General features: G+C 37.9%; 1 protein-coding gene across 2 annotated transcripts in view; it reads right to left on the reverse strand.

Annotated features, from left to right (window-relative positions):
- KHDRBS3 (KH RNA binding domain containing, signal transduction associated 3) overlaps positions 1-24,635 on the reverse strand; it is an 83,655-nt gene that overhangs the window by 42,153 nt on the left and 16,867 nt on the right. For both annotated transcript variants that reach the window (XM_005145498.3, XM_031045773.2), the window contains exons 2-4: positions 16,959-17,077; positions 4,586-4,702; positions 1,476-1,622 (exon numbers count right to left, since the gene is read on the reverse strand). In XM_005145498.3, coding sequence (XP_005145555.1) covers positions 1,476-1,622; positions 4,586-4,702; positions 16,959-17,077 — 383 coding nt within the window. The remainder of the gene's footprint in view (positions 1-1,475; positions 1,623-4,585; positions 4,703-16,958; positions 17,078-24,635) is intronic.

The following is a 24,635-nucleotide window of genomic DNA, read 5'->3' on the forward strand; positions in this document are numbered from 1 at the left end:
TCCTGAAGACAGCCTGTCCTGGTTTAAACCCAAATCACACAGCTCTCATTGACTCATTCCCCCCCTGCTCCCCAACTCCTGGAGAGTTGGGGAGGAGAATCCAAAGACTGTAGCTCCCACAGGTTGAGATAAGAACAGTTTAATAACTAAGCTATAACACAAATCACTACTGCTACTACTACTACTAATAATAATGATAAAGGAAATAACAAGTGAAGAGAATACATCATCTCACCAGCCACCGACCCATAACTCACCCCACCTTGCCTGACCGAGCACCAACTGATACCTCCTCCAACCCCCAGAGTCCCAGCCCTTCCAGGTAACTCTCAGTTACATCCTGGGCATGACGTGCTATGGTATGGAATACCTCTTTGGCTAGCCTGGGTCAGGTGTCCTGTCTCTCCTTCCTCCTGGCCTCCCCTCCTCCCTGGCAGAGCATGAGCTCAGAAAGTCCTTGGACAAACCAAACATTTGAGCAGTAACTCAAAACATACTTGCTATCAGCAACCATTCCCAGTCTGGAAGTCAAAACACAGCACTGCACCAGCTACCAAGGAAAAAAAAATGCTACTGCTGAACCCAGGACACAGCCACACTGACTATACTCTCAAGCACTTATGTGATGCTGTCAGACATACACCTTAGCAAAGTCTCCTCAGCTTGGTCTCCCGCATTTCCACTGACATAAATTAAAACTAGCACTTGAATAACCTTTTCTTCAGTAAACAGAAGTCAGTGTACCTCGAGAATGTTTTGATTTTTCCATTCATTTCATAACCAATAAAAATAGAAGAATATCCACTGAAAACTTAATACAGATAAGGAACTTGACACACAGTAACACCTTCTTAAATGCCCCAGCATGAGTTTAGTATCACAGATCAAGTCTCATCCTTACATGGGAAGCAAATAAGAATCTTCTCTAGAAAGACACTGGAAACCCTGTAACACCATTGTCTACGCATATCCCAAACCTGGAGTACAAACTTACACTGGAAATCACATCTCATTTTATATATCCATACATTGCAAGTTGAAGTATACATAAAACAAGTATAACCCATGTGTCACTAGTTACATGATAAAATTGCATTGATTCTCAGCACTGAATGTTAAACCAGGATTAGGAGTGGGAGCAATACCACAACATCAAATTTATTCTTAGTGAAACAGAACACTATGCTGATGCTTCAGATTTAGCAAAAACACAGAAAAGCCCTACCTTAAGCAAAGTTATTTTTCCATACTTAACAGATGTTCATTATTTGTACAATCATCATAAGTGTATGTGGACAGTTAACCATTCACCCAATCACTGCCTCTATCAGAATGAAAAGTATTTGAAACATCACTTCATTCACAGGTGAAGGGAATTCTGTAACATGACCTGACCAATACTGTTCAGTAAGTCAGATTTAGAGACAGTTTCTCACTCAAAACCAAAATTCCCATGAAAAAGTTACAATACTAACAGGAATGAGGAACTTCTTGATTTCTTCCAATGCATGTCCCATTCTGGCATATGCTTCTGCAGGCGGAGCAAATACTTCAATTAAAACATGCAGGTCATCATTCAAGTGGAAGTACTTTGCCTCTCCACTTTTTCTCAACTCTTCCTCCTAGGAAATAAGAAAAATGTTGGGGTTTTTACCACCTTCTTTAAGCATATCATAATGCAAATGTTAAAGTTGCTTCACAGGCATTTGCACATACTGTTTACTCATGTTCTGATGTCAACTAAAAAGGATAAAATCACATTCTTCTGATACACTTAAAATCAATCCTGTTGCTAAATTATCAGAATAGTATCAGTTTGCTTGTTGACCGTAAGTGATAACCAACACAAAATAATACCCATTGACTTCTGCTGACATAAAGAAACTGTAGCACAAGGGAGAACATGCACCAGTTTCATCTAGAAGATGCAAAAATATGTGAACTTGAAGCCTCTCTTCTCAAAATTCAAGTCTTCAGAAACAGGTTTGATCTAATATTCCACAAGAACAAGATTCTTTTACTGATATTATTTCAATCATGGTATTATTGCACTACTCCTAGTTCTTATTCTCTGTTCTCACTGGTATTTCTACCCCATGAGTACATCCTTCACAGAACTGTGCTACTTGAACATGAAGCTGACAATGTTATGAGGAGGGAATAGGATATTAGAGTAAAAGAGTTCACTAGCTATTTCAAAGGAGTTTATTACTTTTATTCTGCTTCACCCAACCCACTTGAATACAACTGAAAAACTACTTCCAGGTAGTGGAGCTGAGCTCACTTCCCAAATACTTGCATTCACATGTGAAGAGTTCACAGACTTAACAGCCATATATTACTCTCAGATAGGCTGCTTCTCATCCAACATCTGAAAGGTGCTTTCCAAGAAGCTAAACCATCATTTAAAGTAATTTCATTGCATTACCAAATAACAGAACTACTAAGAATTTGATATAATGCTATCTTAAAAACAAAGCCCTAAGAAAACTCTCCCATGGCTTATCGCATATGGGATGCACCTGGTTAAGTATTTAATTCTATAGATTTCTAAACTTATTGGTTCAAAGATAGTAGAAATCTCCCATGCACACCCCTTAATTAAGAGTTAAGGTGTGCAAGTGACAAGCCATTTCTGCTTCTCATAAATATCATTCATGTCATCATACTTCATGTTTGACTATGGGGATGTTTTAAGCCTCACAGAAAGTATTTAGCTGTTACAGCATCCACAACAGGAATATGAAAAGGTCAGAGTCAGCAAGATTAGACTTTGCCATCACACTGTTTTCTTGTCAATACAAGAAATAACAGAATAAGAAACAGCAGTAAACTAGTAAAAACTCTACAGATCCTATTTAGTTTTAATTGGCACATTTTCACACTTAAATATATACTTAAAGCACAGTTATTCAAGATATATGAACAAACATCTAGCACCAGAAGCTATATGCTTTCATTAGTGAAGTTCTCCATATACTTTGTGGTTTAGTATATATGCTATCAACCATTCCCTACCCTTAGAAGGATCCCTGTACAGTTGGATGTGCAGAGAAATGAGAATTCAGAAAATTTCTGTGGTTAGCACTCAGCTTGTCAGCTAACAGCAACACACAACAAAAAAGTCACCATTTCATGTGCAGTGCTTGGTGGAAAAGGATTTCAATCAGCAATGTTTACAGAAAAGAATTTCAGTGCAGGTTGTTCTAAAATCATTCCCATGAAAGCTTTTAAGGTAACTGTCTTTTTTCTCCTGCTTCACTTGCAAAGTTCACTTTGATTCCCCCACCAATTCTGTAACATGGCTTGGCAACCCACTGCAAACCACCACACAAAAGAGAATGAGGTCACCCACTGGCCTACATCTCCCAGCCTTGGGCATACATTTAGTATTTCAGGATCTTTTTATTCCCCACAATGACCAACAGAAAAGCCACAGCTTATTCCCATTCCAGCTACCCTCACTGACACTATTTTTAGCTCCCACAAAATACTCTGCCTTCCATTACCTGACAGTACATACACCAGTTAGGCTGGGCCAAGTGCATGTGGATGCTGCTTGGCTGGCTAAAACAGTACTTTGGGGTTTTTTTTTTCCTCACTGCAATGGAGATTTGAGAGCTGCTGCAAGGATGAAAGCAAACCAGATGTGGAACAAGGGAGCTAAAAGACAACAAGGTCACTACTTTTAAGACAATCTGTCCTTTAAATCTCCATTTTCTCATATATAACTTAGCACACCAAATGGTCATAGTTTGGGCAATCTGGTTTAGCTTCATGCTTTCAATAGACATCCCTGCAGTACTGCACACCAGTAGCTTTATGAGAAAGCTTACCCTATTTGCTTTGTACCTGGCTCCTATATCTCATCCCTTCATGGTCCAGAACAAAGCAGAGTACTAGCACAGCTTGTGATGCATAGCACCACAAGGCATCTGGCAATATGCCTAAAGACAGTAAATATACTTCATCTTGTAGTAGTTTATTGTTCCTATACAGCCTTTTGCTTTCCATCCTACTTGTCAAGCTATCAAGCAGCAGCTACCAACCCCTGAAGTCTACTGCTTTAAATCAGAAGTTGAGCAGCAGTATTTATCAGAATCTGCTCATAGTACCATCCATTTTCATCTTTACTACATCACCAAAGTGCTGTGAAGTTTCTTCTGGTTGTATTTTACCTCTTTCCATCAGCTCTTTTCCTTTGCCTAGAAATATGTGTTAAGTTTAAATGCTATATGAACACGATTGGAGGAAATTTGAAGTGGGGTTCCTTCAAAAGTGGGAACATTGCCACATTCATTTGGGCATTACTCATTATAAGCTATACAAGACCAATCTAGAACGTGCCACTGGTAATGCCCCACTTACCCAAAGAACGTATTTTGGGATCCTACATACAACTCATGGTAGCTTCAAAATACTCAGTGAGAACAGATTCAAGAGAAACCAGGACCCATCTCAATCTAACCAACATGATACTCTTTTTCTTTGCTCCCATTTTTGGCAAGGGTTTCATTCACCTTCCCAAAAGTTTTAGGCAAGCTATAAAATTCAGGTACCAAACACTAAAATACTCAGGTCTTACCTTTGTCTTGTCCCTCATAGAACCTTTACCCAAAATAGACATTTTGGTCAGTGTTTCTTCCTGTAAACGCTTTAGAGAATTGCCACGTGGACCCAAAAGCTTCCCCACAAAGTTGAACTGTAAGAAAACAAAACACCATTAAGCTCATTGGATTTTTAAGCCTAAATGAATAAGTGTAATGGAATATTTTGCTGAAATAACTTTAGGTGCAAACAAGTATTAAATCATAAATTACAGTCATTAACTACAACTCTGTGGGACATTCAACAGCATGAAAGTGACTCGACCAGGTGTCAAGAGAAATACAGAAGTACCCAAATTCAAAGAAATCAGGTACTTGAAAAGAGAACTTTGTGTTTATCCCACTCGAGACTGAGAACAGATGTGCTCAAACTGCAATTCAGTTCTTCAACTACTGTTACCAGGTACATAACCATAAAAACAAAGCTGGCAGCAATCTCACAGATACAAAGCCAAAGCTCTCCAAAAAACAATACCTTGATTGACTTATCCTCCCTTGAAGATTTACAAAGTAATCCATATAACATACCCTGCTCTAAAACCCAGGAACAATCATGGAGTCAAAGCCACAGAACAGAGGCATATAAATTCAGTCCCAACTAGAATCAACACTTACCTTCTCAACTGCCACTCAAACCCCATGATGACTGAAGTTTACTAAAGCCAGCTGGGATTCATAATCATGGCATTACACCACTAAGATAACTATGGAGAAGGATGTGGTGAGCCTCAAAAACCAAGAACAAGAAAAACAAGGAAAATACAACCCTTGCCATTATAGAAAACACCAAAATACACAACTGGTGGACCTTCTGCCCAGGAGATGCTTCAAAAGGAAAACTGGCTAAAGAAAACAGGCATCAAAAGATCAATTTCTTTAAAAACAAAGGAAGAATCTGTCTATTGTCATTTCAAGGATGCAAATCTGGACTTAGGGAAAGCCAGGAGATGTGAAAGTTCTCATGAGCACTGCTCCATACAGCATGTATTCCCAGTCACACATGGGGGGAGAGGAAAGCTGTATACAGTCAGCAGTCCCCTTCTGTACATCACTGCACTGTATTCTGGAATGTATATGAAACTTGAAGGATGGTGACAGAGAAATTTAAGGATTCTATTAAGCTATGCAGAGAACTAAGAACATCTGTATGGTACTTAGTTGATGGTTGGACTTAAACCACAACCTATGAACCTCTGGGGGATCTACACTGGAGCAGTTCCAACCGTATCCTACAGGAGGAATCCCAGGCTGGAGCAGAAGACCATGAGGATGGCACAATAGAGGTGTTGAGCCAACAACCCCCATTCCTTATCCCCCTGTGCCACTTGAGGGACATAGGCAGAAGAATCAGTGAAGCTGAACCTGTGAAAGATGGGGGGCTGTAGGAAAGTTATTTTTAGTTTCATTTTATTTCACTCTATCCTTCTGTTAAAATTAATTAGCAATAAATTAGTCTTCAAGTTGAGTCTGTTTTGCCTGTGACTAATCAGTTAGTGATCTCCCTGTCCTTATTTCAACCCACGAGCTTTTCATCTTTCTCCCCATCACCCTGCTGAGGTAGGGAAGTGATAGAAGAGATTCGTAGGCACCTGGCAGCCAACAAAGATCAACCCACCGCAAGTCCAGTCCACATAATAAGGCAATAGAGATTATTTATCAGCAAAGTACTGTCCATGAATATTTATTACCCCAAATGAAATTGCAAAGCCAGAGTATTCATACTACTTGAATCTAAAGTGACATAATCATGTTAAAGAGATAGTTAAGGCACAAGCAAAACAGTGATGCTAAAGAACAAACAAACTTAAGATACTTGTTTGTGGCCTCACATTTATGAGGCAGTTTGTAAGTTTTGACTGTTGCTCTACTACTGTGTCACTGAAGGGCCTACATGGGCTTCTCCTGTAAGGATCTCCCTACTCCCCTGCAGGAATTTCAAAACACTCGGCAATGGGATAGCACACCTCAAAATCCTTTGTTGCAACATCGGAAGTGCTGATGGAAGAAATGCCCAGCTACAGTGCCCTACAACAGTCTACAGCTCCAGTTCATCTAAGTCAGCTTTAGACAGAAAAAGAAATGCAAGAATTAAAAGCCTGCCAAGTATGAAAGCATAACTTTTACCTCCCTTAGTACCTCCAAGTTCAATCACCAATGTATATCAGTTAGAACCAAGATATCATTGACCAAATTACTCATGCATCACTAGTCATAGAATCATAGAAGAATCATAGAATAGTTAGGGTTGGAAAGGACCTCAAGATCCTCCAAGCCCTCTGCCATGGGCAGGGACACCTCACACTAAACCATGTCACCCAAGGCTCTGTTTAACCTGGCCCTGAACACCACCAGGGATCGAGCATTCACAACCTCCCTGGGCAACCCATTCCAGTGCCTCACCACCCTTACAGTAAAGAATTTCTTCCTTATAGCCAATCTAAACTTCCCCTGTTTAAGTTTCGACCCATTACCCCTTGTGCTGTTACTACAGTCCCTAATGAAGAGTCCCTCCCCAGCATCCCTATAGGCCCCCTTCAGATACTGGAAGGCTGCTCTGAGGTCTCCATCCAGCCTTCTACCAAACTGATGTCTCTCCAATTTAGAGACAAGGATGTCATGTGGGACAGTGTCAAACGCTTTGCACAAGTCCACATAGATGACATCAGCTGCTCTACCTCTGTCTGTCATTTCCATAGCCCCATCCCAGAAGGCCACCAAATTGGTCAGGAAGGATTTCCCCTTACTGAAGCCATGCTGGCTGTCACCAAGCACCTTGTTGCTTTTCATGTGCCTCAGCATGCCTTCCAGAAGCCCACAGAAACCACTAAATTTAAGGCCTTGGTTTTCTGAAGTTAACAGGCAAAGTCTTATTAAATCTGTAGTTAATTCTGCTTTATCAGGAATACTTGTTGTTTTCCTTGTAGGTCCTAAGACACAGCCAAGGAAAACATTCATCAGAAACAGGCTGCCCAGCAAAAATGTTAGAAATCTCCCTCGCTGAGAATATTCACTCTGAGACATTGACAGGGCATTGTGTAACCCAATTTACAACCACAATCTCAACAGAAGGTTGGACCAGATATTCCCTAGAGGTCCCTTACACCTTGGACTTGTGTTTTTATTATTTCAGGAGGTACAACTGCAAGGAAAACAAACAAATTGAAACAATACATAACAAGACTGAGCTTCTAAAAGTCAGTAACTCCTTGTCAACAGTTTCCTTAAATAAAGGATCATAACTATAAACTCCTTTCATAAGTAAAGCTCAAATGAAAGCTTTCATATTGTGGAATACCACATCAGTTTTTCATGCATTACTCAAGATTACTTATGCTTACTTTAAAATAGCCTTGTAAGTTATTAGGAACAAAACCAAACACTGCATACATTTTAAATGAGAGATTTTTCCATTTACAGTGCAGTATACTGAAATTACTTCAGCATGTTGAATACCTGCAGTCTGATACAGTCTAAATTTCCAGCAGTAATCTTGAAAGAAAGGTGAAATTTCATTTATGTTTTGACTGTAATTTAGGAGAAGGCAAGCATATATTTAACTATACAATGCATGGCTTTGAACATCACTTCTTAACTGGAACAAAAGCTACCTGACAATTAAAATATAAACTATAAATCGTGACAAATGGAAGTGAATACCTGCAGCAAAAATGAAATCCACTTTGAATGTAATCAAAGTTACTAAAAGGCTTCAGTGCTCAAAAGACAGCTTGGGTGTTCCAAAGCACGTTTGTTTACTCCAGCTCTAGTATTTTAATTAAAGCCAAATGTTTAGTGTGTTGTGCATATCTAAAACATGACCTACAAAACTAATAGCACCAAGAGCTGTCTTCTCAAAACCAAAACAATATTTAGCATTGAAGCTGGATGATGTGGTAGCTATATAAGTATACAAGTAGATACACAAGCCACATATATGATGTGTCCTAGACAACATTAAATGAATGTAAGCTGTATCCTGAGATCCACTGAACTACTCAGTGGATCGATGCTCCAAATATTAGATGATAGATCCCAAGTCTGGAAAACCTGGTTTTCAGCTGCAAGTCAAATTCTACTGATCTGAAAACACAGTAACTCCAGGTGTAGCTTAAGAACACAATGAACTTGGGGGTTACTACCAAATGGCTTACAGTGCAGTTCCAAAGCCTTTTCACTCCAACATAAGACAGCCAAAAAGCTCTGGATCATTTCAGTTGATTATTCTATAAATGAAGCTCATTTATGATATTGAATCATTTCAGTAGAAATCATTTACTTTTAACAGGTACTGGTTTAGTTCAAACTATTGGGCTTTCTCCCTTCTACATAAAACTGGAAACATCTGATCAAAAGGTTAATTTTAAAATATTTCATAAACACTCAAAAGATACCAGCCACTAAGTTACTATCATTACTGATACACTTTACCCCAATAATCAATGAGTAGGAGTCACCCTGAAAGGTATAAATCACCACAAAGACAAGCTTTCATTACAAGATCAACAAATCCAGCCTATCTGCTGGTGAAACAAGCAAATAAGCCTGGCAGACCCAAGTTAGCTCTTACACAAGATAGCTCATATACACATTTCATGGGTTCCATTTAGAGTTTATTTGCCAAATTTGTCATGATTTATGGTTTATATTTTAATTGTCAGGTAGCCTTTGTTCCAGTTAGGAAGTGATGTTCAAAGCTATGCATTGTACACTTAAACATGCTTGCCTTCTAAATTGCAGTCAAAGCATGAATAAAATGTCACCTTTCTTTTAATATTACTGCTGGAAATTTAGAGCAAAAGTGCAACAAGAAAAAACCCTACATTCAGGTGCAGTACTCAACTTAAGCTTGTAAATTGTTTCTGAATTAGTGCACTGGATCCTGCTAACATGATGACATCGAAGCAGTTCTGTACAAGTCTGACCAGTCACATTCATTAGGTCTGGCTCAGAATCAGACATGCCAGAACCCCCATTGCACTCACCCTTCTCCCTGCTACAGCACAATCATATCCAAACTGCAGTAAATACCTAAAACTGTCCTCAAGTTCACCACCATCACCTTAGTTTTATTATAGTATCAAAGCAGCCACAGTGCTTTCCAGCACAAGCTGATCTGGAAGATACTGCAATATTCACATTTCTACAGAATAGCTGAACTCTGAAGAGCCAGCCATGAATGTTATGCTACACTGGATGAATCACCTATGTTAAATCAAGGATTGTTTCTACATTAAGACAGCCTCTGATATCTTAAGAATCAGTATATTATGGATGACAGTATGTATAGAAAACAGAAGATAAAAGTCCACAACACAAAGTTGCTTCTAGACCAGCTCTGAAGCATATGCCACACACAGTACATTAAGTGTATCATATAATGGTTTGGGTTGAAAGGATAAATGGTTGCCTCTATAGTCTTATTATAAAGTATCACCAAATATACATTAGCTTGAGCAAAAGAATGCAAGATTTTAGGAGGGGTATTTTCCCAAACCCTCTGATCACTGAAAGCACATCCTTCATCTATCTACATCTCTGGCTTTGGGGGTAAAAATACACCATGAAGTGCTACAGCTCCTTATCGAAATCCTTATATACAGGATTCTATCCTTGGCCATGGAATCTGTATTGCCCACAAATATTGGTTATCTAGACAGAAAGCATGCATTTGTTTCCTTTTTAGAGTTCTGTTTAACTACAAAAACTTCCAATTTAAGGTACATTTTAAAGGAAAAATTCTATCCCAATAGAAACAAATCAATTTTTTACTTGAAAATTGTTTCCTCCAGATATTAATAAATCCTCATTTTAAGAAGCAGCTTTGCAGATATAGTAAAATGGAGATTATGGACATCACTGCTTAACACTGATTTCTTCAGAATCCCCACATCAAAACATGATTAACAGTTATCTAGAGATTTATGTCCTTACCAGATCACAGTCTGAACCTATTTCCTGAAAACAGTTTGGAGAAAACACAGCTAAAAATGTACACAAGCAAGCATAAGCATTTGATCTACAGTATGAATTTCAGCAAAAAAGGAATTAATGCCAATGCTACAGCATTTTTAAATGTATATATAGCAGAAAGGAGGATATAATAGAAGTAATCCTCCTTTATCCCCACCAAGACAACTCTGCTGAGAATGGTTCATCCTGCTTAAAATACTTAGTGAAAGTATAAATGCTTTACAAAATGCTTCCCTGTAATGCTCTAAACAAGCCATTGTCATTAAAGTCATAGAAAGCTTTCTTGGCATATTAGTTTTCTGCAAGGGTTCCTCTGTGATAGGGTTACTAGAAAAAATATTTACTTTAAGATTTTGAGTACTTTCTTACAATGAAAGGGAAAACCAGGAAACTTTTTCAGGGAAAATAGGAAAACATCAACATTTTTCTTAATTTTCAAGAAAATACGGTTTCTATAGAAAAATAAATACTCCAAGAATCTACATTCTACCACATCAAACTAATCTCCTTCACAAACAGCAATAGAATCATAGTGTTGGAAAGGACCTTAAGATCATCCAGTTCCAAGCCCCCTGCCATTGGCAGGGACACCTCATAGTAAACCATATCACCAAAGGCTCTGTCCAACCTGGCCTTGAACACTGCCAGGGATGGAGCATTCACAACTTCCTTGGCCACCCATTCCAGTTCCTCACCACCCTCACAACAAGGAACTTCCTTACATCTAACCTAAGCTTCCCCTGTGTAACTTTGAGCCCATCACTCTTTTTTTGCTTTAAACATTCATAACAAACCTTGGTCAGTAACTATAAATTTGCTCAAAATTTATCCCTGGCATTACATTCCATGCTTGTTGCTCCATGTAACCAATGGTTATACAACCACGTTCTTATTTCTACTTCAAGAAATCCTATTGATCTAAGCTATGATGACAAATTGTTTTCTAACTACTTATGTGATTAAAATCATAGAATCATAGGATAGTTAGGGTTGGAAAGGACCGTAAGATCACCCACTTCCAACCCCCCTGCCATGGGCAGGTACACCTCACACTAAACCATGTCACCCAAGGCTCTTTCCAACCTGGCCTTGAACACTGCCAGGGATGGAGCATTCACAACTTCCTTGGGCAACCCATTCCAGTGCCTCACCACTCTTACAGTCAAGAACTTCTTCCAGTGACTTTATGTAACAACTACAGATCTATTATATATACCAATGACATTTTGAAATAGGTCTTTTCTCTTTAAATGCTGAGCTAAAAGGCTTATATGGATACCAGCTCCTTAAGTCAGTAACTTTTGACAGCACGTATCTCAAGTATTGCTTCAGGGAACACGATACAGGCCATTTCTTATTGATTTCAGAGATTTACCCAGTATTTAAGTGTAAATCCATGAACAATTTATAAATGGTAGGCTGTCACAAAGCAAGTAATTTTTCCCCATAGTTCTGATCCATCTCATGGAAAGCCATCATCATTCCATTTACCATCCATGGAAGCTATTTCCCTCCAGAATCAGAACATTTGAGTTCCCTAAACTGTCAAAGCAAAATCAGATTTCTTAGACAAAAGCACTTCACAAAGCATTAGATGCGTTGGAAGGGGATAACAGCCTCCTTACTCACTGGTACGTAACTAAGCTATGAAACACCTTTTCACACAGGCTGACATTTCATAGCAATGTCAGGACAGATCCAGAGTCCCTTCAAGACAACCACATCATGACCTTCCATGGCCAGCTCACTTTCTGCCTTCAAGTCTGTGCAAGCTTGAAGACTTTCAAGCATGAAATACAACAGAAGCATGGGTTTAAGGGTCGCATTTTCACACTCGACAGTCAGTTGAGGTATTCAGCTGATCAAATAGCAAGGTGTATTAAATCACTCTGAACTCCATTGCCTAAACTGACAAGATCTCATTCCACTAACCACAATTTAGACATCCAACATCCACATGAATTCCTACCTACAGAGAATTGATTTTGAACTGAATCATGCCTCAAAAAGTTGGCCCTATAAGCTTACATAAAAGTCCTAACCTCTCTAATCCTTGCTTGTAGCTTATGTCCCAGGTACAGTAAAACTGCAGCATTACCAAAGCACGTTCAAGCCTCACCTAAAAACCTCAGATTAATTTCCATATCACAGCAATTCAGACTTCTGAGGTATCTGTAGAGCTGACCAACCTGAAAAATGCATAAGATTGGATACAACCGGATTTTGTAGACTTGACTGGACCTGCAATGCACAGAACAGCTTCCACAAGGTTTAGTCTTAACAAGGAAAACTGTCACCATAAAGACAAATTTGGGGTTTTTAATGTACAGGAGGCTAAAGAACATAAATGAAATTAATTCAAATGCATAACCAGTTTCAAAGAGAAACTGAAGAAAACTCCTGGGACTATAAAATTACTTCATTAAGCAGACAAAATTCAGGCTCTTTTGGTTATTCTGTCAAGGTCCAGACACAAAAGGGGATGTAGGCAAACTGGCTCTAGCATGAGCTATTAGGCCTCCTAACACTGCTAAGGTTTGAGCAAGACAAAAGGTCCCAGCTGAAGGATATATATATAAGATATATATATAAATTAAAATCCCTGCTCCTGAATGAGGTCTGCCAAATTCTTTTCCAGTAAGAAACCCAGCTGCTCTCAACTCCCCATAGAAAACTTTCTGCTGCAGTTAACCTGTCACCTTCCAGGGATGTCAGAGGTAATGAGGCTGAATCTGCACAGGGCTCAGCTATGAGCCCATGAGAATGCATCTGACAGGACAGGTAATGTGAGCAGGCATTACAATGCCAGGCTGATCACATCAGAGCTAGGACTGCCTGACCCTTCTCGAGGCTGTTATGATTTATTCAAGGAGTCAGAAGTTTTAAACAAGGAAAGGGCAGTGCAATACTTGAAGGAAACTTGATTAACTCTGTGTCAGATCTTGTAAACTGTCTCAATGGGGGTAGTGCTCTTGTGGTCTGTTTTGGTCCAGAGACATCATTTATCACAAAAGAATTGGTTGATACTTCATTAGTCCTATCTATATACCTAAACAGGAGACGCATCTCTGCTTGCCAGTCATCACTGGCAAATATAAAGAAAGGAACAGTTTCTGCTAGCAAAGTCACTTATATTAATAGTTATTATATTCACAGATATTAAACCCTGCTAAAAATAACTTTAACAATTTACTTTTTTGATCCTGTTTAAAAGCAGAATTATGGCTATGAATGGAATAGTGCTTCCCAAAAAAAGTTGAAACAAACTTATTCCTCATTACTTTCTGGAAACCTAAGTTTGCCAGATTCAACCCAAACTGGCACTAGTTTGATTAATTACTGTAGTGACTTGGTCAGGTTCAAATAGCTGACTCTGTTAACACAAAATAGACTGTATCTCCAGTGCTTCAGGAGTTATCTTCTCGTTTAAGATCTTGCACAATAGCTAACAATATTAGTGTGGACTGCAGACACACAAACAGATGCCAGCTTCTAGGAGAGCTTCTCTAAATTCAGTATTCACATGCAGAAGGGCATTTTGCACAGATTTCATCCATATTTAAGTTTTAAGTTTCATTCCTCTGAAGCATTTGTCACCAATCAGTGATCAGCAGGAAGGAGAAAATTGCTCCTAAATCAGAACCAAATCTTTCAACTCTTTTTCTGAGGAAGTATCACTTGGCACCTTCTACAGATGACACATTCGCACTAATACTAACACCTCTTGCAGGCAAAATGGTCTAGGAAACCACACATATTCACAGGAAAGAACTGCGTAGAGGCATAAAGCATTTACATGAAGCATCATTTCAGGTTTCATAAGCACTACATAATACTTTCTGCTTAGGTTCTGCAAAATCTTAATAGACAATGCATGCATTCTAAGTACAGCTCAGTGAAACCAAGATGACAGGAACAATTCTGTATCTACCCCAAAAGACTTGACAAAGCATCTCTAATTTCTAAGCCCGCCTCTGAACACCTAGAAGGAAGGGGATTAGCCTTTAGCACAAACATCAGGATGCAAAAAGACTTGTTCCTTCGTGTACAGGCTTTCAAAATTCATGTCACCCACTGCAGACTACGGTATGACAGGATAAAGCTCTGCTTGCCATGCTGAAGCAATGTCACCTCATACAATGCATTTAAATTTATTACATCTCAGAAGTACAAGCCTGGTCTAGTAAACAAGTGATGCTAAACTGCAGTGACTGCTTGTGACTTAGGGCAGGTGCTTCCAAGACCTAGAGTGCCTGTCCTAAGTCTGAATTCATACTCCCAAACTATTCTTTTCAATTCCTTTGGACTACATGGAATCTTTAATAAGCTTCACACATATTTACATAACATTTGTGTGTAATAAAAAGGAAATTTAAGAAAATTGAGCCTGTTATTTTGAGGTTAAAATATTCTTAGATAATCCCTAGGATTTTTGTTCACCCTGGCAGAAGGGAGTTATGTGAGTAGAGATACCAGTATTCTACTCTCTGTGGAAAAAGTCCTAGACATAGAAACTGACACATCAGTTGTACTCCATGCCCCCTGGATCCTGGTGGTCTAAACAGAGGCATACTGGATTACATCAAAGCTCTATCTGGATATAAAATCAGGTTTCTTTCCATAGCATACACCAGGCTTTATTCTAAGTCAAAGACTTCTCCATGGACCAGAACTACTGAGCACACAGCAGAGCACAGATGCCCATTCAAAAGACAGCAAGGACTTTTTTACTTGTTTCCTTAAGAAATTTCAGTGTTTCATCCTACAAAGTTGAAACAAGCTTCTTTCAAAAGGCACCATTTCACTTTAGCACCTATTTTGCCTTTCTTACCATTGAATACAAGTATCTACATTTCAGTACCTGTAAGAAGCATCCTGATTACAAACACTGAACAGGTAAGCTTCCCTTGTCTTTTATCATCTCATCATTACATTTCTGTAATATTTTCCTATAGCTCTTCCTAGTCAAAGATGACTTTTAAGCCAGAGTTCCAAAGAGGTGCCTGCATATAAGCGATATGCAGTCTTGAATTCACTGAAGCAGTATTTCATGAAACTTCAAACAGCAATAAAGCAATCCTTGCAAGTTACACAGCACAGTCTTGTGAGAAAAACACTGATAGGGTAGTTGGAGGAAAAAACATTGATAAAAAGTATTCCTAAACAAATGAAGGAATTGAATTCCTTTCCTCCATGAGCAGAAATAGAAGCAGTCTTGAACTCAGTAGTAGGAAAAAGCAAATTCAAGCAAATAAAAAAAGCTAATCTTATTTGCATAGGATCAACTTTAATTTAAAGAGGGACCAAAAGAATACAGATCCACAGCTTATTGGATATTGAATAAATGCTTCCAGGTAGCAATATTTTAGTGCAGAAAAAGACTTGGCAGTAAAAGTTAAGAATTTATGGTGGTCAAATATTAATAGAACAATTCCTACCCCTCCAGAATAGATTGCATCATTTACTAGTGTAGACCAAACTAATCCAAGTCTAACAATGGCTGAATTCTAAGATGATGAAAATTAAGTTAACACAGTGAGCTCCATAATGGTGCATCTTAAGCTGCACTGCTACCTACAATAAGAAAGCTTCAAAGCCTTTCACTGGAGTCAACTGAAATATATCCTATCCGTTTTAATATTCTGAATAGAATGATCTTGATGTCCTGAAAACAGGATTCATTTATCAATAGTTCTCAACATACTATTTCATGTGACCAGCACAACTTCCCTGTGTATTTATTCCAACAAGAATCATTCTTATCTTAGAATTCTCATAGAACAGACTGTAGGACAACAACTGTAGAGGAATTTTAAATCATAGAATAATTTAGATTGCAAGAGACATTTAAGATCATTGAGTCCAACCATAAACCCAACACTGCCAAGTCCACCACTAAATCATGTCCTTAAGTGTCCATACATGGCCCTAAATAACCCTCAGAATAGCTTAGAGGAACTCATTACTTTCATATTTCACTATTCATTAATAGTACTCATTCACCATAATAATCACTTAAGCATTAGACCAAGACAATTTAAAGTTGATACAGCTTCAGCTTCATATCACTCCTGAATATTATTAATGGTAGTCAGATGTCAAAATCTGTTTTAAAAAGTTATATCCAAATATAGTTTCATCAAGTCTTTATTCAACCCTATATACTGAAAGTAAACCACACTAACTGCACCTCTGGTTAAGTCTCTATTACACCCTAAGGCTTCAATCTACAAATAAAATCACAGACATAGCACACAGCAAGGCATCAAAAGACAAAGGATTAGAGCACTATAATGCAAAACTGTAACAGTTAAAACAGTTAAAATAGTGCAACAAATTTTACAAGCACTTAGATTTACCAAGTATGAAAATGGGGCTTACCTTTGGGAATTGTTTTACTGGAATCAAAACTTTTTGTCCCAGCTTCATATTCTTATTGATGACTACATCAATATACTTTTCTTCTTCCTTTCCTTCCCCTTTCTGGAATTTTTCAATTTCTGTTAAAGGGAAAAAGTTAGTTATTTTCTCAGTTTAACGCAACAATGTAAGAACTGAGGATCTTCAAAGTCAGTATAAATTGAAAACTTTAAAGCCTAACACTACGGCATAATAACATAATAAAATGTCCTGTGTTCAACAATAGCAGTCATTTTTCTCCTTCTTAGTAGCTGGTGCAGTGCTGTGGTTTTGACTTTAAGCCTTGGAACAGTGCTGATAACACCGATGGTTTTAGTAGCTGCTCAGTAATGTTTAGTCTGACCAAGGACATTCTCAGTCTCATGCTCTGCCAGGGAGGTGGGGAAACGAGGAGAAAGCAGAAACAGGACACCTAACCCAAAATTGCCAAACAGGTATTCCATACCACAGCACGTCATGCCCAGTATATAAACTGAGGACAGTTACCCAGGAGATGCTAGATCACTGCTCCGGTCTGGCTGGGTATCAGTCAGCAGGTGATGAGCAGTTGTATTCTCTCCCCTTGTTATTTCCTTATTATTAGTGGTAGCAGCAGTGGTTTGGGTTATACCTTAGTTACTGAACTGTTCTTATCTCAACATGTGGGAGTTACATTCCTTCGATTTTCCTCCCCATCCCTCTGGGAGCAAGGGGGGAGGTGAGAGAGCAGCTGCATGTTTTTTTCTGGGTTGCCAGCTGGGCTTAAATCATGACATACACATTGCACATTACATATATAACTGGTTATGTAGGTCAATGGGATAGATCATGTTTCTCTTTTTCAAACTTTAATATTCATGTTCATATCAACACCTCTCAAATCCTAATTCCAAGCATTTTAAACATTAACTTTTAAGTTAACCCTTATGATACATTAATATTCTATATGGCTCAAGCAGTAAAAACTTAGATACCTGTCTTAAGTTCAAAAGCTTACAATTAGGTTAGTACTTTAACTATTATTTCCTCTCTATGGTAAACCGAGTCTAGAGTTTTAATGAGCAAATGTCTATCTTTTGACATTTCAGGGATGTATGAGACATAGATCATACCCAAAAATCTGATGAGTTATACCAATGACAAAATAATTAGCTATGAGATTTAGAAGCTCAAACCCAGGCTGCATGACTGGGTTTGTCAATCCAGAGATACATACAAAACTGATTCTTGATTATAATTCTGTCCAAATACTGACTCTCCAGTGTGCTAATGAAAAACTGAAGGTTTCACTTCATTAGTGGGAAAACATGACAAGCATACAGGGAAACTAAAAATGAAGTACTGATTGAAGCCTTTGCTGGATCACATCCAGCATGCTGTGGGTTAAGTATGTTAGCACAAGACTTATCAGAATCCAATCACTTTCAGATGTGGAACAGAAGTTATTCTAACTAGTTAACATTTGTCCTCAACAATCATTTTCAAATCTCAGTTTTTCACAAAAAATATGCTTCTACTCTACCACTGGAAGTTAATGTCTTTTATCCTTGACAGTTTAGTAGGAATGCAAACTTGCAACAACAGGAGACAGTAACAAGCCCCAGTGTTCAAAAGAAACCAATCAAAAATATAGGAGAAAGCATCCATTCTGTACACTTTAAAAGACAACATAGTTCCAAATAGCTTCCAATGAAAACAGTAGTAAACAGCACATTTCTTACTACTGAAAAAATCCACTCAGCTTTAAAGAACACTACTCCATTCCCATTTACCACAACAGAAAGTGAAGATAACATCTTTCCCTATAACAAATTCCAGTCTTTCATGCAAGCTTTCACCTCACTAGCACAGAACAGGAAATACCACTGTATTTATTCAAGCTAATGCTAAGTAACTGAAGAACTAAGAGCCAAACTAGCCTCAGACTAACCTGGGGGTGTCCCCAGCTATACTGTCATATCTTGGCAAGTCCCTGGGAAGTTTTTGATTCATATGGATTCTAGTAATGTAAGAATTTTGGAGAAGCCCTGTCAAAGCAAGCTTCCTCTAAGTGTCCTTCACATTGCAGCATGCTCAGAAAAACTCCCAACTCCTCAGCCCACAGGCTAACAACTACCAACAAATATACTAACAGCTGAATTCAGGTAAAAACAGAATTCACATGGGTTTTGTAGATGCCACTTTATGAACTAGATAATCATGGCAATAAAACAGATGTAAAATTACACTGAAGTTTATTTCCAGATGAAATTGAGACTGAAGTTTTACAGGGCAAGATGTTCCCACCCAGAAAGCAGGTGACTGGTGTTTTTTAGACATCCAAGTTCTGAATGTCCTATTCAAATGTAAGTGCAGTACTATCACAGCACTCAAACACAAATAAACTACTTTTAATACCCCTGCTTCCTGATATAACAAGAGCAGTTGTGATGAACCTCTTCAATTCTCTTGGAAATCAAGACACTTAAAGGTTTCTATGTTTTACAAGTGGAAAGCAAACATGACACTGCTTTTCAATGCTGGTGTTGGTTTATAATATTGACAGTATAAGCACTCAAAGCTCAAAACGGATTGTAAATAGGATGCTCTTCAGAAATGTTTCACACCAAGAAATACCACATATTAAAAATTAAATACATCCATGTTGTTATAACTAAGGCAAATGCAGTTACAATAAAATGTAATACAACATGATTTAGTAGTGACTTTAAGTGTTAAGACCAGAATTTGTTCAGAAAATTAATGCACTGTGCTATTATTTTGGAAGAGATCAGTGCACCAAAGGCTCCTGGTAGGCAGATTGATGCGAAATCCTTAGTTTGCAGTAGCTGTAATTGCTGTTCCAGTGAGAGACCTTTTTCCTGAAGTAACCTAAACTTACAAAATAAAAGTACCTTTAACATGAAAGCCCACCATGGTTTTCTCAGTTGAAGATAAATCAGTTTTACACACATGCACAGCAACCCCCTGCCCACCTGCAAATTTAATACCATCAAACTTTTACCTCCAGAAGTAGTAAGGAATTTTAAATGAGAACCACAAGTTTATGAATGAGCCGTGGTTTAGGGACCTTCCTAAATACTGCCAAGAAATCACATCTAAAGTGATTTTTGCTTCAGGAATATTCAGATGTCTGACTTTGTCAAGGTTAAAAAGCATCTGAAGGGTTTAGAGCAGCATCATTCCTCAGGTGAGCCAGCCATGTTAGTCCCTTATAATATCAATATACCATTATTTGTATTTCCTAAATATTTTAGCTGACAGAATGTATTTGAGTACAGTTTTTGAAGGACTAAGCTCCAACAACTTCATTAATGCTGGATACACTCAATTCTATCATATTTTGGATAAGTTAAAAAGGTTGTAGAAAGAACGTTCCCTTCTTGTCCTAATAAATATTAAAAGAACTCCATTCATTACTCTGAAGAATGGTTTCCCTACCCCAAGCAGCTACATTTTATTGACCATTTTAAGAATAACCATTTTTTTATTCTTTAACTTCCACTGTTTAATTGACTTTCTACTGCCTGAAGCTACTGAGACCCATAGGATGCCACCAGTAAATGCTCAGTAAGATGGATCACAATTTTTCCCATTGGTTCTGAAGTCAGATGACTTTTTTCTTACCAGCTCATTGTCAAAACACTGCAGAATGAGATAAAAGGCTTTTCCTATTATGGTCTAAAGTTAATGACATTGACTTTATGCATATTCACTATCATTATGACTTCAATTTCGAATGAAAGTCAAGGACACTGAATTACTGAAAGTTCACCCTATACTGAGACCACTTTTTGTCTCAGATTCTTGGGTGGTCTTTTTGTCATTTATTTGCACTCAAATCTAAGATGAAATAAAGTTAAGCATCAGAATACTATCCTACCTGCTCATTCAACACCTATCATTCACATCTAGCTTTAGATAATTAGAGAAAAAACATGCCAGATTACAAAGGAAATCCAATCAGATTTTCAAGGTCAGATGAATAAGGAGATTTGCCTTTTCCTAATCCTTAGATTACATTCTGTACTGCTTAGCTATGTGAAGCAATGACATTTCCTAGATCACAAATAGAAAAACATGTGATTAAAGCTTTCCATAATGCTAAAGATTAAAATCCCATTTTCTGAGACCAAGGATGCAGCTAATGCAATAGTCCAGGAATTTAACTGGATGAAGTAATAACTGCATGATTTTTGTCTTTACATTTAATCATAGCAGAGAGCTCTAAGCAATGATTACTCCTCAGTTCACCAAATAATGTTGCTAGATACATCAGATAATGACAAAGTAGAATTGTTCCATGTTAATCTGTAGGTAGAATTAAACTTCCTGTGGCAGAACTACAAGCCAGGATTTCAGCTCCCTCTCCTAAGACAACATAAATACTTGCATTTAATGTAAAACAAAGTGATGCTCTATTTGTCTGCAGTAAATCAATATAATCAACATAAGATCAAATGTCAAACTCAAACAAATGTTTACTGCATCTGCCCTTAATACAGGGTTCCCAGGAAAAAAAAAAAAGAAAAATAATCAGGTAAATTTATCTGCAAATCCTTAAAATTCTACTCTTTTTTCTTTAGGTTCAGAACTGTTATCAGACACCACAAAATCCAAGTCACAGAATCATAGAATGGTTTGCTTGGAAAGGACCTTAAGATCATCTAGCTCCAAACCCCCTGCCATAGGCAGGGACACATCACACTAAACCACTAAAGACTCCATCCAACCTGGCCTTGAACACACTGCCAGGGATGGAGCATTCACAACCTCCTTGGGCAACCTGTTCCAGTGCCTCAGCACCCTCACAGTAAATAGCTTCCTCCTTATATCTAACCTGAACTTCTCCCATTTTAGTTTGAACCCAAATTTCATTTCATACCATTTTTCTATTTCAAATGGAAGAAAAATTGAAGAACCCAAGGGTCAAATTCTAAGACATCCAAACGATGGCCATCCAAACTGCCCTGCTATTTCACTACAAATAATTTCTACTTTAATTTTGAAACCTAAAATATTTGAAGAACAACATTATGCTTTGTGAATAATCTCTAACAACACCTCAAACACTATAGTGGCTTTCAAAGTTGCTGACACTATACAACAGCAACATCATGTTTAGCTCAATTTGGACAACTCCAATTTTGGCAGCTTGTAGCTAAGACAAAGATGTCAAAAGTTAGACCAAGTCAACCAAACAGGTCTGAACTACTGAAGCATGTTCCAATAACAATAGTATTTCTCAGTAAATTCTCAAGACTTCGTAGCTTACTTGGAAAAAACATACCATCTTCAATTCAAAAAGCTCCTAAGTGAAGGCTGCGGAAGCATCTTTATATACGTCCTTATTCTTTCACTCCTTAGGAAAAATCATTGCTATTGGCTGTAAACATCACTGAGCTAGACTGATAGCTGGGCTGACAGTATGATTCCCTTTGGTTCCACATTAAGAAGTGACAGCACTACAAAAACATTTTAGCTTATTAATTATAATGACCTCCTTTAACAAACACACCCAAGCTTTGATACGAGACAAGCTTCCAGAGGAGGGCAGGGACTCCAAGCCAGCTGGAAGAATTTCAGAATAGCTTTTCCTTAATGGAGAAAAAATGTCAACATCAGTTTCTTCAATTTCCTATAATCCTAATTCAGAGTATTGGGAAGTACTTCTGAAGCACTCTTCAGGATTAAAGTATTACTGCCCCAGCATTCCATACTGTGTCTTATTTGAAGATTTTTGTTGTGTCAGAATCCATATTTTATCTCAAAGCACAATTTAAGCACACCTATTCTGAAAATACTGGCAGTTACAACTTCTCTATGGGGTGGCTTTGTTTGCTATGCTAGATATTGATTTAATGCTCACAGTCCTTCCATGACTTGTTCTGGTAAATCCAAACTGCACTAACATAGGACAATGAGCGTAACAATAGTTCCAATTTTGATTACATTGATGAGAACTTAATCTCATTATAGTCACAGTGAAATGGTCTCAACTGTGCTTCAGATTATACACCTCTTACACTGACTTCTTTAATCCCTAACCCATTAACTGAGGGATTAAAATTCATTTGAAATAGCACCTTTCCAACAAATACCTGTCTTTTCAGAGCCATCTGGACACAACCCTGAGCGATGTGCTGCGGGAGACTCTGCCTGAGCAGGGAGGTTGGACTAGAACCCTGGTGGTCTCTTTCCAACCTTAACCATTCTGTGATTGCAACCCTCCTAAATTTGGCACTAAACAGAAGAGGTAAGCTTAGCCTCTTGCTTTCGAGTATTTTAAAAGATGCTAAGCATGTCTAGTTGGCTTTAAAGCAATCTGTGTGTATACATTCACAAAACATAAGTAATCCCTCATTTTGAATTGCATGTAGCATCTCAATGTCCTAGGAAAACAAAAAAAAATCCACAATTAAGAGCAGCAACTAAACATTTTCTGATGTAAGAAAATGCTTGCACAAATATTGCTCAGGGAAGTTGTGAATGCTCCATCCCTGGCAGTGTTCAAGGCCAGGTTGGATGAAACCTTGGGTGACATTGTTTAGAGTGAGATGTCCCTGTCCGTGGCAGGGGGTTTGGAACTGGATGATCTTAGGTGCTTTCCAACCCTAACTATTCTATGATTCTAAATATCCCTTTTACCACCCACAATTTCCAAAGCAAATACTAATTAATGTATCTTCCTGAAAGAGACAAATTATGGAGTTAAATATATGTGGAATGGCTACATCTAGATCCATCCTGAATGGGTCTGAAAGACTGAATCAAACACAATGAAATACACTACTTTAAAATGCATCTATTCTATTACTATATGCATCCCCTCTCCTCTGTGGGCTTCAGAAAACTTCACTTCTTAGCCATCACTGTGATACTTTAAAAATCACCTCCACAGTAGGTCCTAATTCTGAACTAGCATAAAAAGCGATGTATTAAGAACATGAACTGATCATAAGAAACACAGGAATGTTTCAACAAATGCACATTATAACAATAGTTTAATTCAGAATAACTGTCTTTCATACGCCACCTTAATTTTGTGGAAGCAATTGACAATGACTCTTAATTTGAATTTTCAATAAAATGAGTGGTTCATGCTACAATGATGTCTACAACATTCAGCATCCTCAAATTAATAATAATATCCCTGTTAGAGTACTCAAACCAATCTTTATTTAAATTGCATTCACAGGCATTCTAAGTTCTATTTTACAGTGTAAGTACTACTGTCTGCACTGATCTGAAAATACATTTCAGTCACCAATATGACAAATATTTTGAATAGGCCTTTTTATTTAAGCAATTCAAAACCTATTACCTTCACATCAAAAATGACTCCACTTAAATCTATTTAAACTGATTAATATTAGCAATGAAGTAGGAAGTACCAGAGTAGAAACTGTCAAAAATAACATATACGATATTAACAGATGTTCAGCCAGTCTTGCTCAGGAAAAATACAGGATGTCAACATAAGCTTCAGTCCCATTTACCCACCCTGCTTCACTGGAAATTACTATTTATGTCATTGTGAGGGGAGTTTCTGAACTTAAAAGTTTCCTATCTGGCTTACCTACTGCTAAGGGCAGGAATCCATTAACTGCGAAAAATGTCAACTCATCAGGAACTTAAATCCAAACACAATTTAAGCAT

This window comes from Melopsittacus undulatus, chromosome 1 (genome assembly GCF_012275295.1).
Source record: "Melopsittacus undulatus isolate bMelUnd1 chromosome 1, bMelUnd1.mat.Z, whole genome shotgun sequence".
Classification (NCBI taxonomy): domain Eukaryota; kingdom Metazoa; phylum Chordata; class Aves; order Psittaciformes; family Psittaculidae; genus Melopsittacus; species Melopsittacus undulatus.